This window comes from Eucalyptus grandis, chromosome 3, assembly GCF_016545825.1.
Source record: "Eucalyptus grandis isolate ANBG69807.140 chromosome 3, ASM1654582v1, whole genome shotgun sequence".
NCBI classification, from domain to species: Eukaryota; Viridiplantae; Streptophyta; class Magnoliopsida; order Myrtales; family Myrtaceae; genus Eucalyptus; species Eucalyptus grandis.
The window spans coordinates 36461798-36484961 of record NC_052614.1 but is presented as its reverse complement, the minus strand read 5'-3'; the positions used below and the strand labels follow the sequence as shown (position 1 = coordinate 36484961).

The window sequence follows — 23164 nt, the reverse complement described above, 5'->3', positions numbered from 1 at the left end:
CCAAATTTTAGATCTAGTTTCGAATATGTCCAAAATCTTTTTGTCTCATAAAAAACTTCAAAGTTTATGTCAAAATTCAAATCTGCCCCAAACTTTTCCTTTTTTTCAAGAAAAACCCTAAACTTTAATTCAAGTCCCAAATTTGTCCAGAATTCTGTTTTGTCTAAAAATAAAAGGAAGAGTTAATATCACAAAAATCTTGTATTAGTAGACATGTAATAAATTTACCTTAAATTAATTTTTTACCACCTTCTGTTAGTTTCTGTTAAATTTTACTATCAAATTACTAAGTTAGATGACATGTGTCAACTAATAAGTGTACCAATTTGGTGTTCTACCCTCCATTTGTACAAAAAAAAAAAAAAAAAACAACTCTTAGTATATTCTCAAAATTATCCCGTAGTCCAGTCTCAACTTAAAGTGGCATTTCCACATTGATAATAAATACACATCGGTAAGGTCACGCGGAAAATTATTTCCAAAATGAAACCATTCTAGGATATAAAAAATTAAGAACTACTAACTGCGACTTTTGGACAGGGGCCTGATAGTGGCAAATTTAGGAATATAGTAAAAATTGATGATTTTCTTTTTGACAAAAACATTGGGGTAGATTTGGAACTAAACCTAAAGTTTTGAATTTTTTTAGATAAAAGAAAGGTTTAGGGTAGATTTGGGACTAAACCTAAAGTTTGGAATTTTTTTTGAGACAAAAAAAAAGTTTGGGGCTGATTTAGGATTGGACCTAAAGTTCGGGTTTTTTTATGAGACAAAAAAAAGTTCGGGACAAATTTGAGATTGAACCTAAAGTTTGGATTTTTTTTTTTTTTTTTTTTGGAATTAGCCCTTTAAAAGATGTGTGTGTGTGTGTGTGTGTGTTCAATTTCTTCATACTACGTCAATATTTTCTTTTCATTAAATAATAATTATAATATTTCATAATAAGGAAATTTTGTAAAATCTTTTAACTGTCCCTTTTTGCATGGATGCATCGTATGTGCACTTTTATAATGTTAATTATGCACTTTTTATAAATAAAAAAAAAATAATCATGTCTTGGTATAATTTTAAAATTGCATTACTCCTATTAATCGAACAATTTTACATGAGTTTTTCTATTGTACAAAATTGATGATTACCACCAGAGATGAAAAATACAGAAAATCGCATGATTTGTACTATACTTATTGTGGTAATACGGTTAAGTAAAATAATTGATTTAGTGAAAAATACGATTAAGTAAAAAGTTGGTCTTACCTATCTGGTCATATTGACTTGACTCAACATAAATTGAAAAAAAGAAAAAAAAAAAAAAGCCTTGTTTGGGTTGGGTTTTACTCGATTTGTTGAGCTTGAAAAAAAATAGCCATTTTCTATTTTCTATTATGGGTTCTCGGCTGTTTTGTTCTAGCTTTCATTAACTTCTAATGCAAATCTTAAATAAAAATGTCAAAATGCTTTATGTTTGGAAATCTCGAGGGACGAACTTTCATACAATGAAATGTAAATACTGTGCATATTAACCATAAAAAGTAGAGGAAATTTACCCTTTGCCTCTAAGATCCCATCCCTTTATACGTGCAACCTCAAGAAGGGCATCTTCCCACTGCTTCAATTCATTGGAGCCAAACTTCTTCTGGTGCTCGGCCATGGCTTTTATACAACTTGGTTTTGAGCTTAACATCATCAGTATTCACGTCATAGAAGATGGGAAGCATTTCTTTCTTCCCATTAGATGTTGACGTGCATTTTACCATGCGCGCAATCTCCCGCAGACACCATGAACTATTAGCGTAACTCTTAGAGAAGATAGGTATGTAAATTTGAGACTTGTCAAGTGCTTTGAAAAGCTCTCCACCAATTTTTTTTTTTTTTTTTTCCGAATTTGAGTTCTTCATCATCCAAGAAAACGCGAATTCCCGCATTTCTCAAGCCATTGTAGAGGCAACTGGTGAATCCATTGCGAGTATCCGGTCCCCGGAAGCTCAGGAACACATCGTACTCTTCATTAGATGCATTGTCGGTTCTCAAGTTTGACTCTGAGTCCCTCCTTAATGCCTCCTCCTCTTCTCCAGACCCATCGTCCGGTCTCGAGGTTGACTCCGAGCCCCTACTCCTCCTCGAGTTCGTGATACCAAAATTACGGACTTGTAACCTGATCCAGACGTAAAATAAGGAATGTGAATTGCACAAGCAGGCTGAATTGTATTAAACATGTACAGGAGCAAAGTATTATTATATTGTGCATTATCTGTGAACAAGAGATCGAAAAGAAGTGGAATTAAATTACTTACACTTTCGCTACAGCCAAAGCGACGATGGTGATTATTAGAGCCTGACCTCCATTGGATCCCATCTGTGGGCCGATCCTCTCAGCTCTATTCACCAAGAGCGGTTCTCCGTTCTGTAAAGATGGCTAATTGGGGACGGTTCAGCGACGGAAGATCGGCGCGGGAAGAGAAGGAGGGCAGACAACGCAGGGAGGTTGTAGGCGACTTTTTGGGAAATATAAGGAAGTCGCCAAAACTGAGAACACGGGGGCGCGCGGAGACAGAGAGGGGTTAAAAAAGGAGGGCGGGGTCAACTTGTATGTCCTGGTGGAAAATTTAAATCTCAATATGTCAAGATCATGTGCGGTGCACGTGGTCCACCACTAGCGTAATTAAAGAGCAGGTAATTGAAAATTAAGAAAGAAGAAATCTGACGAACAACCAAAAAAAAAAAAAAAAAAAAATCTCATTGACACGTTTTTCTTAAATGTAACTTCTCGCCATTTTTTAATATTTGAAGAAATATTTCAGCTTTGGCAAGAACGTGAAGAAGGTTGATTTTTGCTTGTTTTAAGCCAAAATAAACAGGCTGAGGTGAGTTTTTTGACTTTTCAGCCACAGAGAGTTTAAAAGAGTTCCCGCAGGCTTTTCCTTTTGGGTTAATACCCTGAAAAGTCTCAAGCTAATAATGAAGTAGGGATTGGTGATATATATCTTGCTTCTATCATTGGGAATGAGGTAATGACAGAGAGATGTGTATAGAGTAAGGGCATCACACCTTCATTTGGGTCCACCCAACTCAGTCATTTTTAATATTGCTTTTGGAAAGGTCAAGCACCACCAATTTTCTGAAGTGAAATTTTTCCACTTGGAAAGTCATTTGACATGTTTGCCAAGAAAGCCATCTTAGCTCCGAATAAAGATTTTCTAAGTTGCCAGAAAAATCAAACTCTTTCACTCAAAGTAACCTTAGTTTTGGTAGACAAGCTAATTCTTCTCGTGTGACACTATGGCCGTCGAACATCAGGCTTAGCTCTTTAACATCTTCATTTTTCTACATGTGATGGACTCAAAGGACCTCTTGATGGAGTCCAATTTATGGCCGATCATCTACCATGCATTCACCAACAATTTAACCACAGCGCAAAAAAAAAATATATATATATATATATATATATCTAAAGGCCCGTTTGATAGCACTCCAAATAGTGCCTAATTCTATTATTTTGTTCCCCGAAATAAAATAAAAAAGAATAGAAATCTATTTATTAAATTTTTGTTCTTGGGTACAAAAAATCTATTGTTTTTATTCCTCGGAAAAAAAATCCATTTTTTTGTTCCTCAAAATAGATTTGGAATAGAATCAATGAGTAAAAAGAGTTGCTTCTTATTCTAGTTGCTTCTTATTCTCAAGAACAATTCATAGAATCAAAACTAATTTTTCCTCTTTTCTCTTCTCTTTTCATCTCTTTCCTCATTTTTTCTTTCTTTTTCTTCTTTCTTTTGGCCGGTCGTTGGCCTCAGCCATGGTCGGTGACCTTGCTAGAGCGTCGCCAGCCCTAGCAACATTGAGCCACGATGAGGTCGAGCCTTGCCATGGCTCAGGCTAACAAGACTCGTCGTGGCTCAAGTCACCGGGGGCTAGTGACGCTTCAGCGAGGCCGCTAGCTCTCATCTGACCGGTCATTGGCCCTGGCTAGCAATTAGAGGAAGGAGGAGATGAAAAGGGAAAAGGAAAGGAAAAAGGAAAAAAGATAAAAAAAAAAAAATTAATAAAATTATTAAAAGATTAAAAGAAAATGGTTTGAATTAGAAATTTTAAGGGTTTAACCAAACGTATTTTACTTCAGAAATAAAAATGTTGGACAATTTACCAAGCGTCTTCAAATGGTCAAAAATTGTTCCTACGAACAGAATAAAAAAATCATTTATGAGCAAAAATTATAAAAATTATTCTCAATAATAGAATGATTACTAAATAAGCCTTAATTGTGACAAGATTTAGCGAAAGAAGTGCTTCTCAAGGAGAGGTGAATTTTGACTATGTGATTGCCCTCGATGTGAAGACAACATCAAGAAATGTGGGGCAGAACGAAGGTGAATTTCCGAAAGGAGAGGACCCGCAGCTTAAATTATGCAAACCCCTAAAGTCAAAAAGCTCCGTGAACCACCCCTATCAATAAGCCATATGAACGCATGAATTTCCTTCCTTGGCTTGTCTTAATCAAAAGTTGACTCCACTTGACTTGGCTTTTCACGGTCCTTTGTCGTCGGTTGCGTCTACGTACTAACGCGCTATTATCGGCGAACTTTACGGAGTCAAGGTCAAACTCACAAAGCAAGTTCCTCATTTTTCTCCTCCTTGGGATCTGCTAAATGCTAATTGGGCTCCACTAATTTTTTTTCTTTTCCTTTTTCTTTTATTGCAAATGAGTTTTATTTTTTGGGAAAGCAAAGGTTTTGATCAATTAAATTAAGCCATTTTAATGTTTAACTGAAATTCTCCCTAGCTAAGCAGGCCTTAATAAATCACCAATCGTGCAACCAATCAAGTCATTAGTGATATAATGAGCTATTAACACAAGATCTAGAGAGAGGAAAAAACAAATTTCTGTTTTACTTCAAAAACAAAAATGTTGGATAGTTTACCAAGCGTTTTCAAATGGTCAAAAATTGTTCCTGCAAACAAAATAAAAAATCATTTATGAGCACAAATTATTCTCAATAATAGAATGATTACTAAACAGGCCTTAATTGTGACAAGATTTAGCGAAAGAAGTACTTCTCAAGGAGAGGTGAATTTTGGCTATGTGATTGCCCTCGATGCAAAGAAAACATCAAAAAACACGGGGCAGGACGAAGGTGAATTTCCAAGAAGGAGAGGATCCGCAACTTAAATTATGCAAACCCCTAGAGTCAAAAGCTCCGTCAACCACCCTATCGAGAAGCCATATGAACGCATGAGTTTCCTTCCTCGGCTTGTCTTAATCAAAAGTTGACTCGACTTGACTTGGCTTTTGATGGTCCTTCCTTGTCGGTTGCATCTACGTACTAACGCACTATTATCAGCTAACTTTATGGAGTCAAGGTCAAACTCACAAAGCAAGTTCCTCATTTTTCTCCTCCTTGGGATATGCTAAATGCTAATTGGGCTCCACTAATTTTTTTCTTTTCCTTTTTCTTTTATTGCAAATGAGTTTCATTTTTCGGGAAAGCAAAGGTTTTGATCAATTAAATTAAACCATTTTAATGTTTAACTGAAATTCTCCCTAGCTAAGCAGGCCTTAATAAATCACCAATCGTGCAACCAATCAAGTCATTAGTGATGTAATGAGCTATTAACACAAGATCTAGAGAGGAAAAAACAAAATTCTGTTTTGAGTCCCTGACATACATGTGTGAGGGAATTAATGGATGGATTAAGTTAGATTTCTCACACTATCAAATTTAACACGCGATGTCTTGACACCTACAATATGAAAAAGTTTTAAAGTTTAGAGAAGCCTCTCAAATCAATTATTACTATGTTGGAGTTTAGTCCATTCCATACTTAAGCAGCCTAAACTTTGGGCCTCTCAAATTGAATTTGTGGGCCATTAATTTGTATCGACGTTCCAATCTAACCTATTTGAATTAGAAGTTCCATGTTTTAGCACCTTCTAAAGATTTTCTATCTCCGGTCACATTTCGCCCAAAATTGAAAGTGCTATTTACGAGTGGCCCTCCTCTTTCTAAGCAATGTCTAGAGTGAATTGTAGGTATTTTTTTTTATTACCTCATCGATCATGCCTTTCCCCAAAATTTAAAAATTAAATAGGAAACTGTTGATACCTAGATTTTGACGGTCCGTTTAGTCATTTATCGCATTAAAATTAGGGTTTAATCAATAATTAATTAATTGCATAGCATTTAGTTGTAGGTGCATTTATTTTTTATTTGCATTTATTGGACCGGTGGTGGATGGGTTGAATTAGTGATTTTGGGTTTTAAATTAATAGGTTTGGACTAAGCCCATGAAGAAAATTAACCCAAACCCGTCGTTATGTTTAATTAATTATCTTGTGAAAATTTAAGATTTGATGCGATATTATGATGATTTTTGGAAATTAAAAAAATCGCACTTTGTAATCTTAAAGTTGAGAATATTAAGGAGGATAAGAAATATTCTAAAATATTTTGTTGCGGATGGATATCTCGAAAGATTTTAGAATTGGATAATGGAGTTTTATCTAAAGTGAATTATTTGGAAAATCTTCACAAAAATTCAGTTTATCTTCAATCGTTGAGTCGGCATATAAAATCTTTAATGGTCGAAATGAGTCGACTTGGAAGATTTTAATAGATGATTTCAATGGCCGAGTGAGTCGGCATACACGATAATCTCGAAAGATGATCTTCAGCGATTGAGTTGTTATGCAAATCTTCGTAGGTTGAGCAGACTAAGTTTTCACTCTATAAATGGGGTGGCATTCTCTTCGTCCGAGGGAAAGCTTTTTTTTGAAAAATTCAGAAATAAGTGAAGAGAAAGGTCAAAGAGGTTTTGGCTTCTGCGAGAAAAAGAATAAAAAAAGGAAAAGTCAGAACGTGAGAGAGAGAAAGAGAGAGGAGAAAGGTAAAAAGGCAAAAGGTGATTTGACTCCTACTATTCATCATCTTCCTCAAGTCCGCTGCCCCTCCTCTGCAACTTCCATCCGCAGGGCTTCGCTTCCACAGCCGTGCGTCCGCCACAGCCGCTTCGTCGGTCTCCCCACGAAGCTCGCCTCGACGCTGAGAGTCCTCCTCTACCCAAGCCCACCGTGCCGCGCCGAGCCTTGCCCTTGCTCCGCTCCCTGACGAACCACCTCACCGCTCACGCCGACGCCGCCTGGAGCTTGAAGCCAGTCCCGTCCGACGCCTGGATCTTCCTCCGCACGAGCCCCGACGACCCCCGCCGTTCGCCTCTGCCGTCTCCCCTGCAGCGCCTCCATCGCGACGCGTCTGTTCCGACGCCGAGAAAACACCACGAGCTCGCTGCTCCGCACGCAAATCGCCAGAACAGGACTCAAGCCTACCTAGTTCCACCTCTGATCACCCGAACCTTCCGCCCAGGCGCAGCAACGCTGCCCCGCCTTCACCGGTGATCCGCTCCAGCCCGTCCGTCCGATGCCTCTGCAGCGCTTCCACCCGTGACGCCCTTGTTCCATCCGACGAAGCTGCTGCTGTGCTGCTCCGAGCTTCCCCCGACATCCAGACGCACCGGTGACTCACCTCACCGGAACCCCGAACGCCGGCGACCCGAACCCGCTACCCGAAGATCAGCCGCACGAGCAAGCCGTGGGTGAAGAAAGCAAGAAAAAAAAATAAAAGAAAGGAAAAAGAAATTAGGTAGTTTCATTTTCTTTTTATATTTACTTTATTTTGTTTATATTATGTAGTTTAGATATTTAATTGGATCACAATGTTCACTTTATGAGTCTTGTAGGCATTATCCGCAAGGTCTTCCACAATAATTATTATAATTATTAATTTGACTTGTAAGATGTCGGGTCATTTTTTAATTATTTTAATTCTTGGAGTTTGTTGACACTACTTTAATTGTTGAATCAATATAACTATTAATTTGATCCGTAAGAACTCGGATCAGATTTTTAATTATTTTGATCTTTTGTTGTGATAATTAGGGTTAGGATAATCGTTAATTTGACTCTCACAGGTTATTTTTTCGATTATCTCAATCCTTTATTTGATTACATATCTTGATTGTTTAGATTTACTGTTTAGTTGATAATGGCTTGTTTTAGAGAATCACTAAAAAAAATCTTAAAAAAATATTTGAATTAAGATTCAGTTTGTTTTAGAATATTTCTTGTTATCTTGCATAGCTAGGATAGGCATTTTAGTTTGAAAAAAAAAAAAAAAAGTGCATTCATTTAGGTTGTTAGTTTTATCATTATTTGAATTGCATGTGAAATTTTAATTTTGAAATTAATATAAAAACACAAAAAAATATCATGCATATGTCATGTAGAATTTGGGCTTGCTCTGCACGTCATTGCATATTAGATCAATTACATGTTAGATTAAGATAATATCTTAGTTTAAATTAGGATTTAATGTGATTTAATCCTTAGTTTAAATTAGATTGAATTTTAATCTAGCTAGATTATTTTCGCATTTTTAAATAGAAATATCAAATGCACATCATCTAGTTTTTATTAGAACTTCCTCGTCATTAGACTAAATCATTTAATAAATGTCGCATGACATATAACTCGCGTGCTAAATTATATGCGGCATGTCATCTTAGTTTAAATAATTTTGTATGTCATTGCATCGCATTACATGTCATTAGAATTAGGTCATTTAGATTGCATTTAATTATTGCATTTCTTCATGTCATATAGTTTATGTCATACTTGCCATGTCATATTAGATTATTAACATGCATTGCATAAGTCATTATTTTCATTAAATAAAGTGAAAACAAAAATTGAAATTGCGTGTTAATTAGAAATCATATCTATGGCTCGATGTGAATTCTGATTTAACAATGCAGATGCTTTCGTTTTCTAGGTATATTTTGCAATATTAAATTGCTTTCTTGAGTGTTAAATTAGTGGTATGCGCACACGTATGATCACCTCACATGTTAGGAAGTTAGATTAAAATCAATTCAATTGCCAAACATTTTTAAAAAATGAAATAAAAAGGTACCGAAAGGGCACTAGGATAGTCTAGTGTAACCAAGTCCCCGAACTCATAAATCTCTGGTTCGTAGGAGTAAAGTAAATTTCCCGTTACTTTACTTGGGTTTCTAATCGACCCACCAAAAATAGATTAGTGGCGACTCCTCATTAAAAAAATCATTTGCATGTTAAGAATTTAAACCTAAGTCGCGATTTGGTATGGGCTTGGGAGAGCAGAGTTAAGTTTAGGCTTAACAATCCATTAGCCAAACCATAGGTGGTCCAAACCCCGAAAAAATGGATCACGACAGAAACAAAAAAGAATTTTTTTTTAAATGTATGAGAACTGTTTGAAATTCTCTTAGCCATGTTGGTGTCGAGAAAAATGCTTTTTTTTTTTTCTAGCAAAGGACTAGTTTTACCTCCAATTTAAAAGATCTCCAAATTGAGATAAAAAAATGTTTTAGTTGTAAAACATATGATACGAAATGGACAATTATGATTAGGGTCTTGTTAATAAGTTCCCCAGAGCATATAATGTGAATTTGGAGTGTGCAAAGGAACCAGGTACGGCCCAAATTGCCTGGACCACCCGAAACCAGACCGAATCACCCAGGACTAGACCGAACCGCCCAAGAATTGATCATTCCTAAGGAATTGGTCCGGTTCTTGGTTCCAATTTATTGGAACTGGTGAGTACTAGTCTAATTTCCGATTCCAAGTGTGGAACCGCCCACCCAGACCGAACCGATAATATATAATATATATTTAAATTTTAATATAAATAACGAAAAATCTTAAATCCTAGGCTACTTATTAGTATTTGTATTAGATACTTTGTCTACTTTTGCCCACTTATAACAAGTTTGATGAGTGTGCTCTCTTACTTATACACTTCCTAACATACTAATATTGTTAGTTAATTGGCTCTAACCTGGGAGTATGTCACGCCCGATCCTCGGGCACGCACTCATCCCTTACTGGTTGATATAATTGCGACATCCCGGGACGCATCGCCAACCTATTCATTTTAATACGCATGCGGAAGCATATAATTAATCCGCAGACAATAAAATAATGGGATAAAAAATAGGACCAATTTTTCACAAGATACCTTTTTTGTGAAAATACAGGTCTATACACAAAGGTTTACAAAATGAATCAGCTCCCTATAAAAGAGAGTTGTTCTACGACTGACTAGTCGGACATGGTCATCGATTCTTCAGGCTTCACCTCTTGAACTCCGGGGCTCCTGGTCCTTTACCAGCATCATCTACAGACCTGAAAATGGTTATACAATAACCAGTGAGACAATATCTCAGTGAGTTCTAACCCCTAAGACTTGATTAGGAAGCCAATACACCTTAAGAGCTGCCTAAGCACAATCACAAGTCAAAGGACTTACCTTGGCCTCAGTCTCCTCCCTGCAAGTTGGCACAATTCATAAACTCATCGAGTTACATCAACACATCGATCATTCACTCAACTTAACGATCAATCGACTGAGTCGATTACATGTCAATCAAACATTCCTCGGTCATTTTAATCAATACCATGCATTCTCCAAGATGATATATCTAGTCACCGAGCCCATGTGCATTCTCCAAGGTGATATATCTAGTCACCGAGCCCACGTGCCTTCTCCAAGATGATATACCCCTAGTCACCGAGCCCATGTGCCTTCTCGAAGATGACGTACATGGTCACCGAGCCCCACATGCATTCCCCAAGATGACGTACTTGGTCACTGAGCCCACGTGCATTCTCTAAGATGACATATCTAGTCACCGAGCCCCGTGCCTTCTCCAAGATGATATACCTAGTCACCGAGCCCATGTGCCTTCGAAGATGACGTACCAACTCAACGATCCAACAACTCATAACATTTTCTCCGAGATGACATACTTAGTTATCGAGCCGACATAATATAGCGTCTTTCTCCAAGATGACACACTTAGTCATTGAGCCGACGTAATACAGCATTCTTTCTCACTTTTTATAATACCCGATAAATTAGTCGTGTGTGGGTACACGGTTGGCTTTAACCAAAATATCATAATTTCACTTTCACAATTCCCACCATTTCATATAGTCCACCAAAATATTTTTGGTGTTGTAAACCGCTCGGTTAATTTCCAATCAATTACTAAAATTAAATCAATTTAAGAATAAATTCCAAAAACATAATTCATACATAATCAGCACAATTTAAGGCTCAATTAAATAAACAGATCACATAGCTACAATAAGCATAATTTTTTGGTCACCGACCATCCCGGCAATTTTCGAAAATAAATAAATTAATAAATTAATAAATAAATATGGAAAATATTAAATAAATGCAATAAATCCAACTTAGCCCCGTTATAGCTAATTGGAAGCCAAGACGAACTCGGAAAATTTCGAGACTTGTTAAATAAATACTAGAGTCTATTTACTAACTAATTGCAATATCTAACCACCTAACGTGCATCGGCAAATCATTAAATTAAATAATCTAATCTAATCTATCCATCTAATCACACTTAATTAAAACTAATCAACCCTAAGCATCATTAACCTACTAAGTGATGATTAGTAAGTTAAACTCGTTCAGTGAGTCGGTTGGTGCAAATCGAATGGGGACACGAAAGGACGATTCTCTCCAAAGCGGGCCTAACTTTCAGGGCGTGGAACCACCTCAAAACAAGCCGCAAAGCTGCTGAAAAACCCACTATTTTAGCTTCTGTTTTGAGCTACAAAAGGAAACAAAGCTGGTTCGACTTTCGCTTTAGCTTGCTGGACAGAGGAGAACCAAGGCTGAACGGCGAAGAAATGGGTTAATCGGAGCTTCGGCAAGTGGGTAGTCCGCACCGATGGCTCCGGGGTCTAGAGGGTCTTGTAGGTGGATAGAACGGGCCAAAAAAGGGTTGGAAAGGGAGAAAAATGAAGAAAATTGCGAAACAATGCAGGCGGGCAAGGGACCGATGGATCGGGCAACCGGTTCCTTCTTGCCAGCATACCGGACAGACGGCGGCTTCGTTCGATGCGAGGTCAGGCTCCTTTGAACGGTTTGGATGTGTTGAGGACAACAGTGAATGGCTCGGGGAAAATTCGCACGGGAAGTTGACTTTTCACTCGGATCTTTGGCGAAAGGTTGGTTGGAACAGAAACTGGCAAAAGTGAAAAAAAGAAGAAGGAGGAAAACAGTCCGGTGGGTGTGCGGCTTGGTTGAACAACAAAGAGGCTTGCTTCTCTGGTTTTCTCAAGCTTCTAAGCACCTCCACAATGGAGAAAGCAAGTGGATTGCGGAAAAAAAGAAGGTTGTTACAAGAGAGGGCCACTTGGCTTGTTTTTCCACCAAATTGTCCCCTTAAGTCAACTACAGCCATGTCGGCTTCCTTGGCCACAGTCCAGCCACCATGCTCCTCTATCCAGAAGCTTGAAATGGTCCAAAAGTTGTGAGGGTGGGGGACATACGAATTTCATGTGTTTTGGCATCAAATGGGCATTAATTGCTTCTCAATTCAATCCAATTTGGTCCTCATAATTTTAATTAGAACCTTAACGATTAAATCGATAATTTTTCCTCACCAATTGATCCCACTTGCTTCCGCAATAAAAAATTATCCTCGGCATTTTCTAAATAAAAACGGCCATAGGACGACTTTTTCCCAAAGTCTCGGGTTGTAGAAAAATCTTCGAGACTAAGTCGACGTTCCCTAGAATTTATCATGATATGACAGAACTTTCAATTTCTAAAATCGGATTCAAATTCGCAGTTAATTTCACTCCGATGCATTTTTAAGCATGATCTAAACTAGGGTAGCTTTCAGAACTTTTTAGTGCAAATGACCCGCGGTCAATTTTCTTCGAGCACAATGAACCTACTCGACACATTGGCAACTCTCGGTTGTCGTGAAAACCTCGAAATTTCAAATACGGACACAAGGTACCAAAACAATAAATCAAATTAGTGTCGGTCGATGAGAATTTTGCAATTTAGTGGGATCACCCACATTTAACCCCTCATCTCATTCGAACCAACCTACCTCTAATCTCTAATCGATTTATATATGTGCCGTAATGATCTTGACAGATGAGCACGATTGAACAACCGATTCCTAGTCGAATTCTCAAGTCTATTTGCCTTAAAATTCTTAATGGCTTTCCTAAATAGTCTAGGTATCTCATGAGTGATCAGCTTTGAGAAAAGCACAATAGGCGTGTCGATGAAATACCCGATTTATTGAATTGAAAGCAGAGTCGAAAATCTAGGATGTCACAACTCTTCCTTTATAAAAATTTCGTCCTCGAAATTTAAACCTTTACCAATCCTTAAACAAAAAGGTGGGGGTATCGTCGTCTCGTCAAGTCTCACTTTCCCGGTTTGCTTCTTCGCCTCGTGGTGTTGTCGGACCACTTTGATCAAAGGGACCATCTTAGTACACATAATCTGTTTTGAACCACAAACTGAATCGGGCTTTCCACGTACGACACTCTGTCGTCCATGTTTAATTCTTCAAGATTTAGCATGTGGGTCGGGTCAGGCTCGTACGTCCTCAACCTCAACACGTTAAAGACGTCATGCACTTACGCCTACCTCGGCGGCAACGCAAGACAATACGTTAGAATCTTGATTCTTTTCAAAATCTCAAAGGGACCTACGTGTTGGAGAAAACTTCCTTATTTGCTTTGAAGCCGACAAAACATTTTCATCGAGTCTAGTCTAAAGACTTGCGGACTCTTTCGTCAAAATCGAAGACCGTCAAACTCAAGATTTAAAGTCTGCCCTCATTGTGATTTCTAGACTGATGAAGAAGACTTATCAGATTCAAGTATTTCTTTAAGGATTTGATTTGAGCAACTAAAGAAGTTCTCACAGCTGGAGATAGCATCTCAAGATTTATTATTCGTTTTGAAATCAATATGAGTAATTTGGATCCGTTGATTGGCGAAGTATACTTGGAATGTTCTACTTATGGAAACCTAAATCCTAATTGTATGGGCGAGCAGGATTGGTGGACTATCATCACATTCCTTAAGTAACTCGAGATCTCCCTAATTGATTCTGTCAATGGGTGAATTGGAAGAACTCTTTTGGAAGGTGCCAATGGATATGAAGGCATGGAGGAGTATATAAGGAAGAAGCTCTAGTTATTCGAGTGTGTGTGTGATAGATAAATTCCAAAGTCTGAAGCTCCTTGTTCTTTGCTGATTCAATTGTTAAGCGTAAATTTGTACTCAAAAGAGAGATTAGATATTTGTGAGGCCTTGTGGAAGTGTAGCAGAGTCTCTACACTATGGAATCAAGGACATGACACTATAACGACTCTTTTGATTTTTAGTGAAATCTAGCCGGTGGGCTGTCAGTGCGGGAGAGTGGACATAGGCTTTGATTAAGCCGAACCACTATAAACCTTGTGTTCTTATTCTCTTCCCTAAACTATTTTTATTTTGTTCGTAACTCTATTTAATTGTTAGACTCTGGTTTCATCTACGAGTCTATTGTCAACAGACTCGAGGTTAAAAGTAAAGTTTTACATTATATTTTGCAAAATTTATTTTCGCACCTATTCACCCCTCTCTAGGTACTCGTACTAGCACTTTCACTTCGTACCTCGGTTTCGGTTTTCCTTATTGCTGAAGCGCAAGGTATCCCTTATTGCTTCAAAGAAGGTATCCCTCATTAGAAACCTTCAAAAGATGTAATCACCAATTTAGAACTCTAAGGGGCCTTCAAAGCTCAACGATACAACATTTCCGGTGGCTTTGAGGCAGTCTTTAATCTATTTCTAATCACAGCAACTACAATCATTGACTGTTGGCCGACTCTAGCTCCGTGATCTTTCTTTCTCGACCTCATCTCAACAAGCGGAAGTTTTGTAGACTCTACTCTGTCCTACTTCAAAAGAAACTATCGACTATTACTCTTGAAATTGGGAATCCTCGAATCTAGATCTGATAAAAAATTCGTCAATGGCACTCCATGCAGAAGAAATCTAACACACATACACTTCGGTATGCCTACTCGAATGAGATCTTTTCGTACCATGGTAAAGTGAGCCGACTTTGTCGGCCTATCAACCACATGACCTCAAATGGAATCGGTACTCTTTCGACTCCTTGGTAAGCCTTACACAACATTCCATCGTGATATTCTTCCAAATCCTACTCAAGACTCTTGGCCGATTGTAAAGTTCCTTCCGGCACATTACTGAACTTTTACTTACTAGCACATCGACACTTGCAACCTTTGTCTAGTGATATCTATCTTTATATTGGTCTACTAATCGAGCGCGCCGATTCGACCTACTGTACTTTGTTTGGTCGAATACTATAACTACTACAATGAATTCCTAACAAGGTCTCCTCCTCAAGTTCCGTACTATCTCGATACCTATCATCACCCACGATACTTCAGCATTCCATCTTCCGAAATCTAAAAGTCAACATTTCCCTTATCGGTATTCTCTCGCAAGATTTTCTGAACATCTAGGTCCGTCAACTGAAATGTCTTGATCCCCTAAAAGCTGGGCCTTCGATTCACTTCGGGTGGTCAGATTCGAAAGGTGGCCTACCAAGCCTGAAAACTAAATCTCGAGCTCTCTTGAGTAAATTCCACTCCTTGATCACCATATGTGCAATGAAGACTTCCGACTCAATGCACTGCTGACTTAATTTGTCTTTCCAAGGTGATACAGGACATCACAATCACAGTTCTTCCAAAATTCTAACTCACAACACTGTCTAATATTCAACTCCTTATGAGAGAATAAATACTTGAGACTTTAATGGTAAATGAAGATCTAGAATCTTTCTTCACACAATTGATCAAGCTATTCCTTAAACATTCAGTTTGTCAAATCCATGACAAAAGTTTGGAACGTTCGCCAAACCTAATGGCATTACAATACTCTCGCAAAGGCAATATCAAAGTACGAAACGTTGTCTTTTGGTATAACCTTTTCCCTGATTCTCAGCCGATGATAACCTATCCTCAAGTCGATCTTTTGAAAACATCGACACTCCTTGTAACTAGTCACACGATCCATCAATCTTTGGCAATGACCACTTGTCCTTGATCGCACTTGATTGAGTCGAGGATAGTCGATACATACTTGCAACGAACCATCTTTCTTTTTCTCACAAAAAAAGCTAATGTTTCCCTAAATTAATGCACCGATATGCATGAATTCCTTATTTAATAATCCTCACCTTGCACCTTCGGTTCTATCACTCGCACAACAACAACTAGTAAGAAGCCTTCGAGAGTGGCTCTATCCTAGTGCTAGCTCGATCGCAAATTCTATCTTTTTCTCTAACGTGAAGTCGACAATTCCCATGGAAATACCTCTAGGAATTCTTAGACTCTTTGAGATATCCCAATCTTCAATTCTTCAATCTATCTTATCTATGACAACTGCCAGTACCCTTGGCAACCTCTCGTCTAACAAAAACAGGTTGCCTTCAACCAACGAGATTAATGAAATCGAAGATTCTTTTCGATTTCTAATAAACTTGACACTTTCACATACTAATGGACTAAGCTAGATTACTCCATGACCATAATTCATTACCATAAGATGCTCCATGAGCCCACTCTATTCATGTGGCATCAAAGTTACACATCGGCAACTAGTCAAACACAACTATAGCTAGTGATTCCCTTTTCTTTCACTTTATTTCAACAACCGAAGTTCTACAAACTTAGTCCAAAGCTCTGCTGCATTACTCTGATAAAATCTCCTCTAGAACATTCTTCCTCGGTGGTGCGAGGGTCAGTTCCATTCCTGTCCCTTTCACCATCCTAGTGGCGTCCTAACTACGGTAGCAGCATTTGTGCTCGTTTGAATTCTCATTGATAGTCCCTCACTTGATGGCCATGCTGGTCACAATCACAGCACATTCTAGCAATACCCAGACACTGGATTTATCTACACTTCCTTCCATACTTTTGGCACCCATCTGGTGAGTCTTCTATCTCCTGTCAAGTGACAACATGTACTCTTTTTGGTATCGAAGGCTATTCCAAAAACTCCCCGGTGCGTTTTATGGCGCACTCTTTCTAACCTATCCCATCGGCCTTCTAGGACCATTTCGGCTAGGTAACCCCTAGCTACACTCAAAACAATTTCGTCCCTGGAAAGAACATAAGGCCGATCTCCGTCGTCACACATGAGAATAACATGTTTCATTTTTGTCTCGGTGCTAATCGACTATCCCACCATTCCTATTGGGTGGAATAGAATACTTTCTCTCAACACGGTCTTTTCCACGACCGATTTCCATTTCTGCCTTGAATCTTGACTCAAATACTAAAGTCTGATCCCTAACCACCAATCCAGGTTGGATATCAATAGATGTAGCAACAACGAGTGGCTCGGTCCCAGCCTATTGACTCAATGGGTTCCCAAGGAACACTAGCACCTGAACAATCCTGTCGAACCTAGGATTACTTGGTGCTACTACACTATTACCGACCTACAAACGGTACTCTTACACTTGGGCTAGCCAAAGCCGACATTCTACCTACAGCCACCTTGGGTACCAACCTTTGTCGGCGCTTTTGAGTTACGAGGCTACTACCCTCTTACTAGGAGTCCTAAGCTCTGATCACTCATGGCTCGTCTTTAAATTGAAACTTGTTTCCAATTCCACACCAAATTAGAAAACAGAGTGATTCAAATAACAAGTAAGTCTACCAATCAGCTACCACAGACATGCACCATCATGAATTTAATGGTCATTCCTACCACTATCCCATGAACCATTCCATGGTCATTTTAATCAATATCATGCATTCTCCAAGATGATATATCTAGTCACCATGCCCACGTGCCTTTTCCAAGATGATATATCTAGTCACCGACCCACATACCTTCTCCAAGATGATACACCTAGTCACCGAGCCCAAGTGCCTTCTCGAAGATGGCGTACTTGGTCACCAAGCCCACGTGCATTCTCCAAGATGACGTACTTAGTCCCCGAGCCCACATGCATTCTCAATATGACATATCTAATCACACGAGCCCACGTGCCTTCTCCAAGATGACGTACTTGGTCACCGAACCAACGTGCATTCTCCAAGGTGATGTACCAACTCAACGAGCCAACAACTCATAATATTTTTCTCCGAGATGACATACTTAGTCATCAAGCCGATGTAACAAGCATCTTTCTCAGAGATGACACACGTAGTCATTGAGCCGATGCAATATAGCATTATTTCTCACTTTTTATCATACATAATAAATTAGTTGTGTGTGGGTACACGGTTGACCTTAGCCAAAATACCATAATTTCACTTTTACAATTCCCACCATTTCATATAGTCCACCAAATATTTTTGGCATTGTAAACCGACCGCTCGGTTAATTTCCAATAAATCACTAAAATTAAAACAATTTAGAATAAATTCCAAAAATGCAATTCATACACAATTAGCACAATTTAAAAGGCTCAATTGAATAAACAAATCACTGCTTGCTGTCAATCAGCGTAATTTTCCGAGTCACCGACCATCCCGGTCTAATTTTCAAAAAATAAATAATTAATTAAATAATTATGGAAAATATTAAATAAATGCAATAAATCCAACTTAGCCATGTTATAGCCTAATTGGAAGCCAAGATGAACCCGGAAAATTTTCAAGACTCGTTAAATAAATACTAGAGTCTATTTACCGCTAATTGCAATATCTAACCACCTAACGCGCATCGGCAAATCATTAAATTAAATAATCTAATCTAATATATTCATCTAATCACACTTAATTAAATCTAATCAACTAAGTATCATTAACCTACTAGCGAGGATTAGTGAGTTAAACTCACTTGTTCAGCGAAGCGATTGTTGCAAATCGACGGGGACGCGAAGGGAGACGATTCTCTCCAAAGCGGGCCTAACTTTTTGGGGCTCGAATCACCTCAAACGGGCTGCAAAGCTGCTAGAAAACCCACTGTTTTAGCTTATGTTTTGAGCTACAAAATAGAGGAAATAAAGCTGGTTCGGCTTCTACTTACGCTTGCTAGACGAGAGGAGAACCAAGGCTGAGATGCAAAGAAATGGGTTGATTAGAGCTGCAGCGGGCAAGTGGTCGGAAACCGGTGGCTCCTTGGGGGTCTAGGGGGTCTTGTAGGTGGATGGAACGACTAAATGAAGGGTTGGAATGGAAGAAAAACGAGGAAAATCGTGAAGCTTGATGCGGGCGGGGGACCGATGTGCGCGACCCGTTCCTTCTTGTCGGCGTCCGGACGACCAGCAACTCCGTTTGGCGTGAGGTTGGGCTCCTTTGAATGGTTTGGATGTGCTAAGAACAACGGTGGGTGGCTCGGGGCAGATTCGCACGGAAAGTCGACTTTTCACTGAATTTTTGGCGAAAGGTCGGCTGGAGCATAAGGCGGCGGAAGTGAAAACGAGAAAAATGATGCGGTGGGCGTGCGGCTTGGTCAAACGGCAAAGGGCTTTCTTCTCTAGTTTTCTCAAACTTCTAAGCACACTCCACAATAGAGGAAGTGAGTGGATTGAGGAAGAAGAAGGCTGCTGCAAGAGGGGCTTTTTTTGGCCATAGTCCGATAGCCACCCATGCTCCCATGTGTTTTGGCATCAAATGGTCCAAAAGTTGTGGGGGTGGGGACATATGAATTTCATGTGTTTTGGCATCAAATGGGCACTAATTACTTCACAATTCAATCCAATTTGGCCTTCATAATTTTAATTAGCACCTCAATGATCAAATCGATATTTTCCTCAACAATTGATCCCACTTGCTTCCCAATTTCGCAATAAAAATCGAATCGGCATTTTCTGAACAAAAACAGCCATAGGACAACTTTTCCCAAAAAGTATCGGGTTGCGAAAAATCTTCGAGACTAAGTCGATATTTCTAGAATTTATTGTGATATAACAAAACCTTCCAATTTCTGAAATCGGATTCAAATTTGCGGTTAATTTCACTCCGGTGTGTTTTTAGTGTGACCTAGACTACTGAGTAGCTTTGAGAACTTTTTTTAGTGCAAATGACTTGCGGTTTGATTTTCTTTGAGGCCACAAAGAACCTACGCGACATTGGTGACTCTTGATTGTCATGAAAATCTCGAGGTTTCAAATATGAACATAGGGTACCAAAATGATAGAAAAATCAAATTAGTGCCGATCGTGGGAATTTTACAATTTAGTGGGATCACCCATGTTTAACCCCCTCATCTCAATCGAACCGACTTATCTCTAATCTCTAATCAGGATTTATATACGTACCGTAATGATCTGGGGTAGATGAGCACGGTCGAACAGCCGATTTCTAATTCGAATTCTCAAGTCTATTTGCCTTAAAATTCTTGTAGGCTAGATAGTCTAGTTATCTCATGAGGTGATCGGAGGTTTCTGAGAGAAAGCACTATAGGCTCGTCGATGAAATGCATTTGATTTATTGAATTGAAAGTAGAGTCAAACCAAGATGTCACGGGAGTCTCTTTGATGATGTGATTCCATTGTGTAATTCTTTGTTGCATTACATTGCTAATTGAAGCTGGTGAATTGGTTCTATAGAACCCCTTAGGAACTAGACCAGATTGATGGTTTTGATTTGAGGTGGATCTATATAATCAATGAGTGGTTCCCTATTCAATTTTTTGGAACCCCAACGCTAATGGTTGGTTTCGAATCTTGAATGTGAACCGCCCATTCAGACCATACTCACACCTAATGTGAACGTGTTGGAATAAATCATTATGCAGGCATACCAAAAGAGAGATGTTGACGAAAATCAATATGTGCTAAGGTGAATAAGACTTTTGACTATTGGAGAGTATCGTGATCACTCTGTGGTTCAAAACTTGGGACAAAATTTCAATGCCTTTTGCTTTATACATAAGTTTGGCTTAGCCTCGAGTTATTTTTTAACTTTCACTCATTTGATTGGTTAGATCTTTCTTTTCTATTTGTTTAGCAAAAGTGATCTCCATCTGGTCAAGTGAAATAAGTTCCCCATCATTTGATCAACCCACCTCATTCGTTAATTTTATGAAAGCCTTGCATTTTTTTTAAATATCTTCAATGGAACCAAAAGCTATTCTTATGATAAAATCCTATGGCTAAGATATTACATGGAAGTGTCGAGACCTCTAGTGATGTACACATGTGACTTGTGAGTGTGAACTTTTCAGCAATTGCTCTTGAGTTCATATATAACAAGAGCATATGAATAATATACACATATATTATGCTATGTTATATAATTGTTGGCTATTTTCTTATAGGGTATCTTTCTTTTAGTAAGAGAAAAATGAGAATGGCTTGAAAATTTCATAGAAGAACCAAACTTGGAGCTTAATTATGCGCTAGTTTGAGATTAAATCAAGTCAATCGGTTTTGAGGTTGCTAGCCTCGGGTGAGGCCAATGGAGGGAAAAAAAGTGAAAAATAAAATAAAATAAAAAGAAATCATAAAATTAGAAAAGATTAAAAAATTGTAAAGTTGTCCACTTCGGCGCCTATCATGCAAATGTAGGATGGTCGATGATGACTCTCTGTCACTTCAGTTGTCACACTCCCGAACCTCGAGCGCACGTAGGTGGTCAATTAAATTGTGACGTTCGCAAGACACATCGCTGACCCAAATCGATTCATGCACATGTGGAAGCAAAAGAAACAATCCTCGGACAATAATTGACATGGGATAGAAAAGTAGGATGACCATATAAAACGAACCACACTTTTATAAACATCCGAGTCCTTACAAAGCTATATCAAAAGTCAAGGCCCCAAAAAGGACTACCTAGCTAACCCTACCTCGAACCCTCCTACTTGGGCTCCGGGTCCACTACGATACTGTCGGGAATGTCGATGTCTAGTAGGTCAACTACTTCCTCAACTTTGGGCTCTTTGCTCATCCTCGAGCAATTATTCGCCTCGATATTTGTGATAATATCGAGCGTGCATGATAGGGTTGGAGTACCTCCTCACCCTCACCCTCAACGACGAATCCATCGAAACCATCCACGGGACCTTCCTATTCCCCGTTAGGCCCGTGACGAAACCACGCCTTGAATCGATGGGGTACCAACTGAGGTAGGCCCTCATCAGCCAAGATCGTGGTCACTACAAGCTCACGGGGTCCCGGGGATTTTCGGGGACATGGAAGACGGGTACTCTACTCACTATACCCTCACGGCTGCCCAAAATGAATTGGACGGACTTCCATTTAAGGACTTGTAAAAAATGAAACTCAACAGGAGCAAGACAATGTCTGTCATCGAGTTCATGCCCTAAACCCCGATTAGAAAGGTAATACATGTAGAGGCAAGTAATCACACATCCTGAGAGACTTACATCGCCTCAGCACCTCCCTCGCATCGTCGGTACAACTTATATAACATTTATAAATGTAGTAGATGCAATCAATAACTAGAATGCCTCACTTTTAAATCAATCAATCACATGGGTCTAGATTATAAGGGGCAATGCGTCATGACACGTCCCATTCCATGCCACACACTTTGTCTCATAATTAGGCGTGGTTATATCTCAACTTCCCAGACAAAATTCCAATTAATTACGGGCCGGGCTGGTGACTCAACACTCAGCGGTCTTCCAACACTTGGCCAAGCGTCATCTCGCCCCATCAAGCATGGCAATGTCTACCTCTGAACGGCATTCGAAGGAGCATCGGCCTAGCCTTCACTACGACCAGCATCTGTTGACAAGGGCATTCCACATAGGAGCATCGTTCGGCATAAGCTGCAAACGGGTTCTCATATCGATCATGCAAATGCCATTCCCAGCCACGAGGATATGGAAATGCTGGCTCAAATGTCTCGGTTTAAATCATGTGCTTGGCCTATTTTCTTCATATTTAAAAACATCTAGTAACATAATCGTGTGTGGTACACGAGTCGGCTTTATTATAAAACGCGGTATCATTCCTTTTAAAAATTTTCACTATTTGATATAGTACTTACAAACATTTTTGGCATCAAAAGCCGATACCGGTATTTTTCTAATTAAATACAAAAATCCATAATTTTGGAATAATAACTCAAAATCAACAATCATCATTCAATTGCACAATTTAACACTCAATTACACAAACCAACTACACCACGACAATTAGCACGAAATTCTAACAACCACTATCCCAGTATAATTTCTCAAAATAAATAAATAATTCACTAATTAATCTACCTAGGCTAATCTAACCACCTAATTGACCTAATTAAATTACTCTAACCAACCTAGCTATATCTAATCT

The 23164-nt window shown here is 38.9% G+C and overlaps 1 protein-coding gene across 1 annotated transcript; it reads right to left on the bottom strand.

Moving 5' to 3' along the window:
* Positions 1-1616: 1616 nt before the first annotated feature.
* On the bottom strand, positions 1617-2457 carry LOC120291833 (disease resistance-like protein DSC1). The gene is made up of 3 exons (XM_039309582.1): positions 2295-2457; positions 1912-2155; positions 1617-1799 (listed from the first exon to the last, which is right to left on the bottom strand). Exons 1-3 carry the CDS (start codon positions 2354-2356, stop codon positions 1617-1619), a joined length of 489 nt encoding a protein of 162 aa, XP_039165516.1. The 5' UTR covers positions 2357-2457.
* Between the last annotated feature and the right edge of the window lie 20707 nt (positions 2458-23164).

Coding starts and splice junctions, on each gene's coding strand:
- LOC120291833 (XM_039309582.1), bottom strand. CDS start 2,356: ATGGGATCCAATGGAGGTCAGGCTCTAATAATCACCATCGTCGCTTTG. Junction 2,156..2,294: donor GCTTTGGCTGTAGCGAAAGT/GTAAGTAATTTA, acceptor CGTCTGGATCAG/GTTACAAGTCCGTAATTTTG. Junction 1,800..1,911: donor TGAGAAATGCGGGAATTCGC/GTTTTCTTGGAT, acceptor ATCTTCTCTAAG/AGTTACGCTAATAGTTCATG.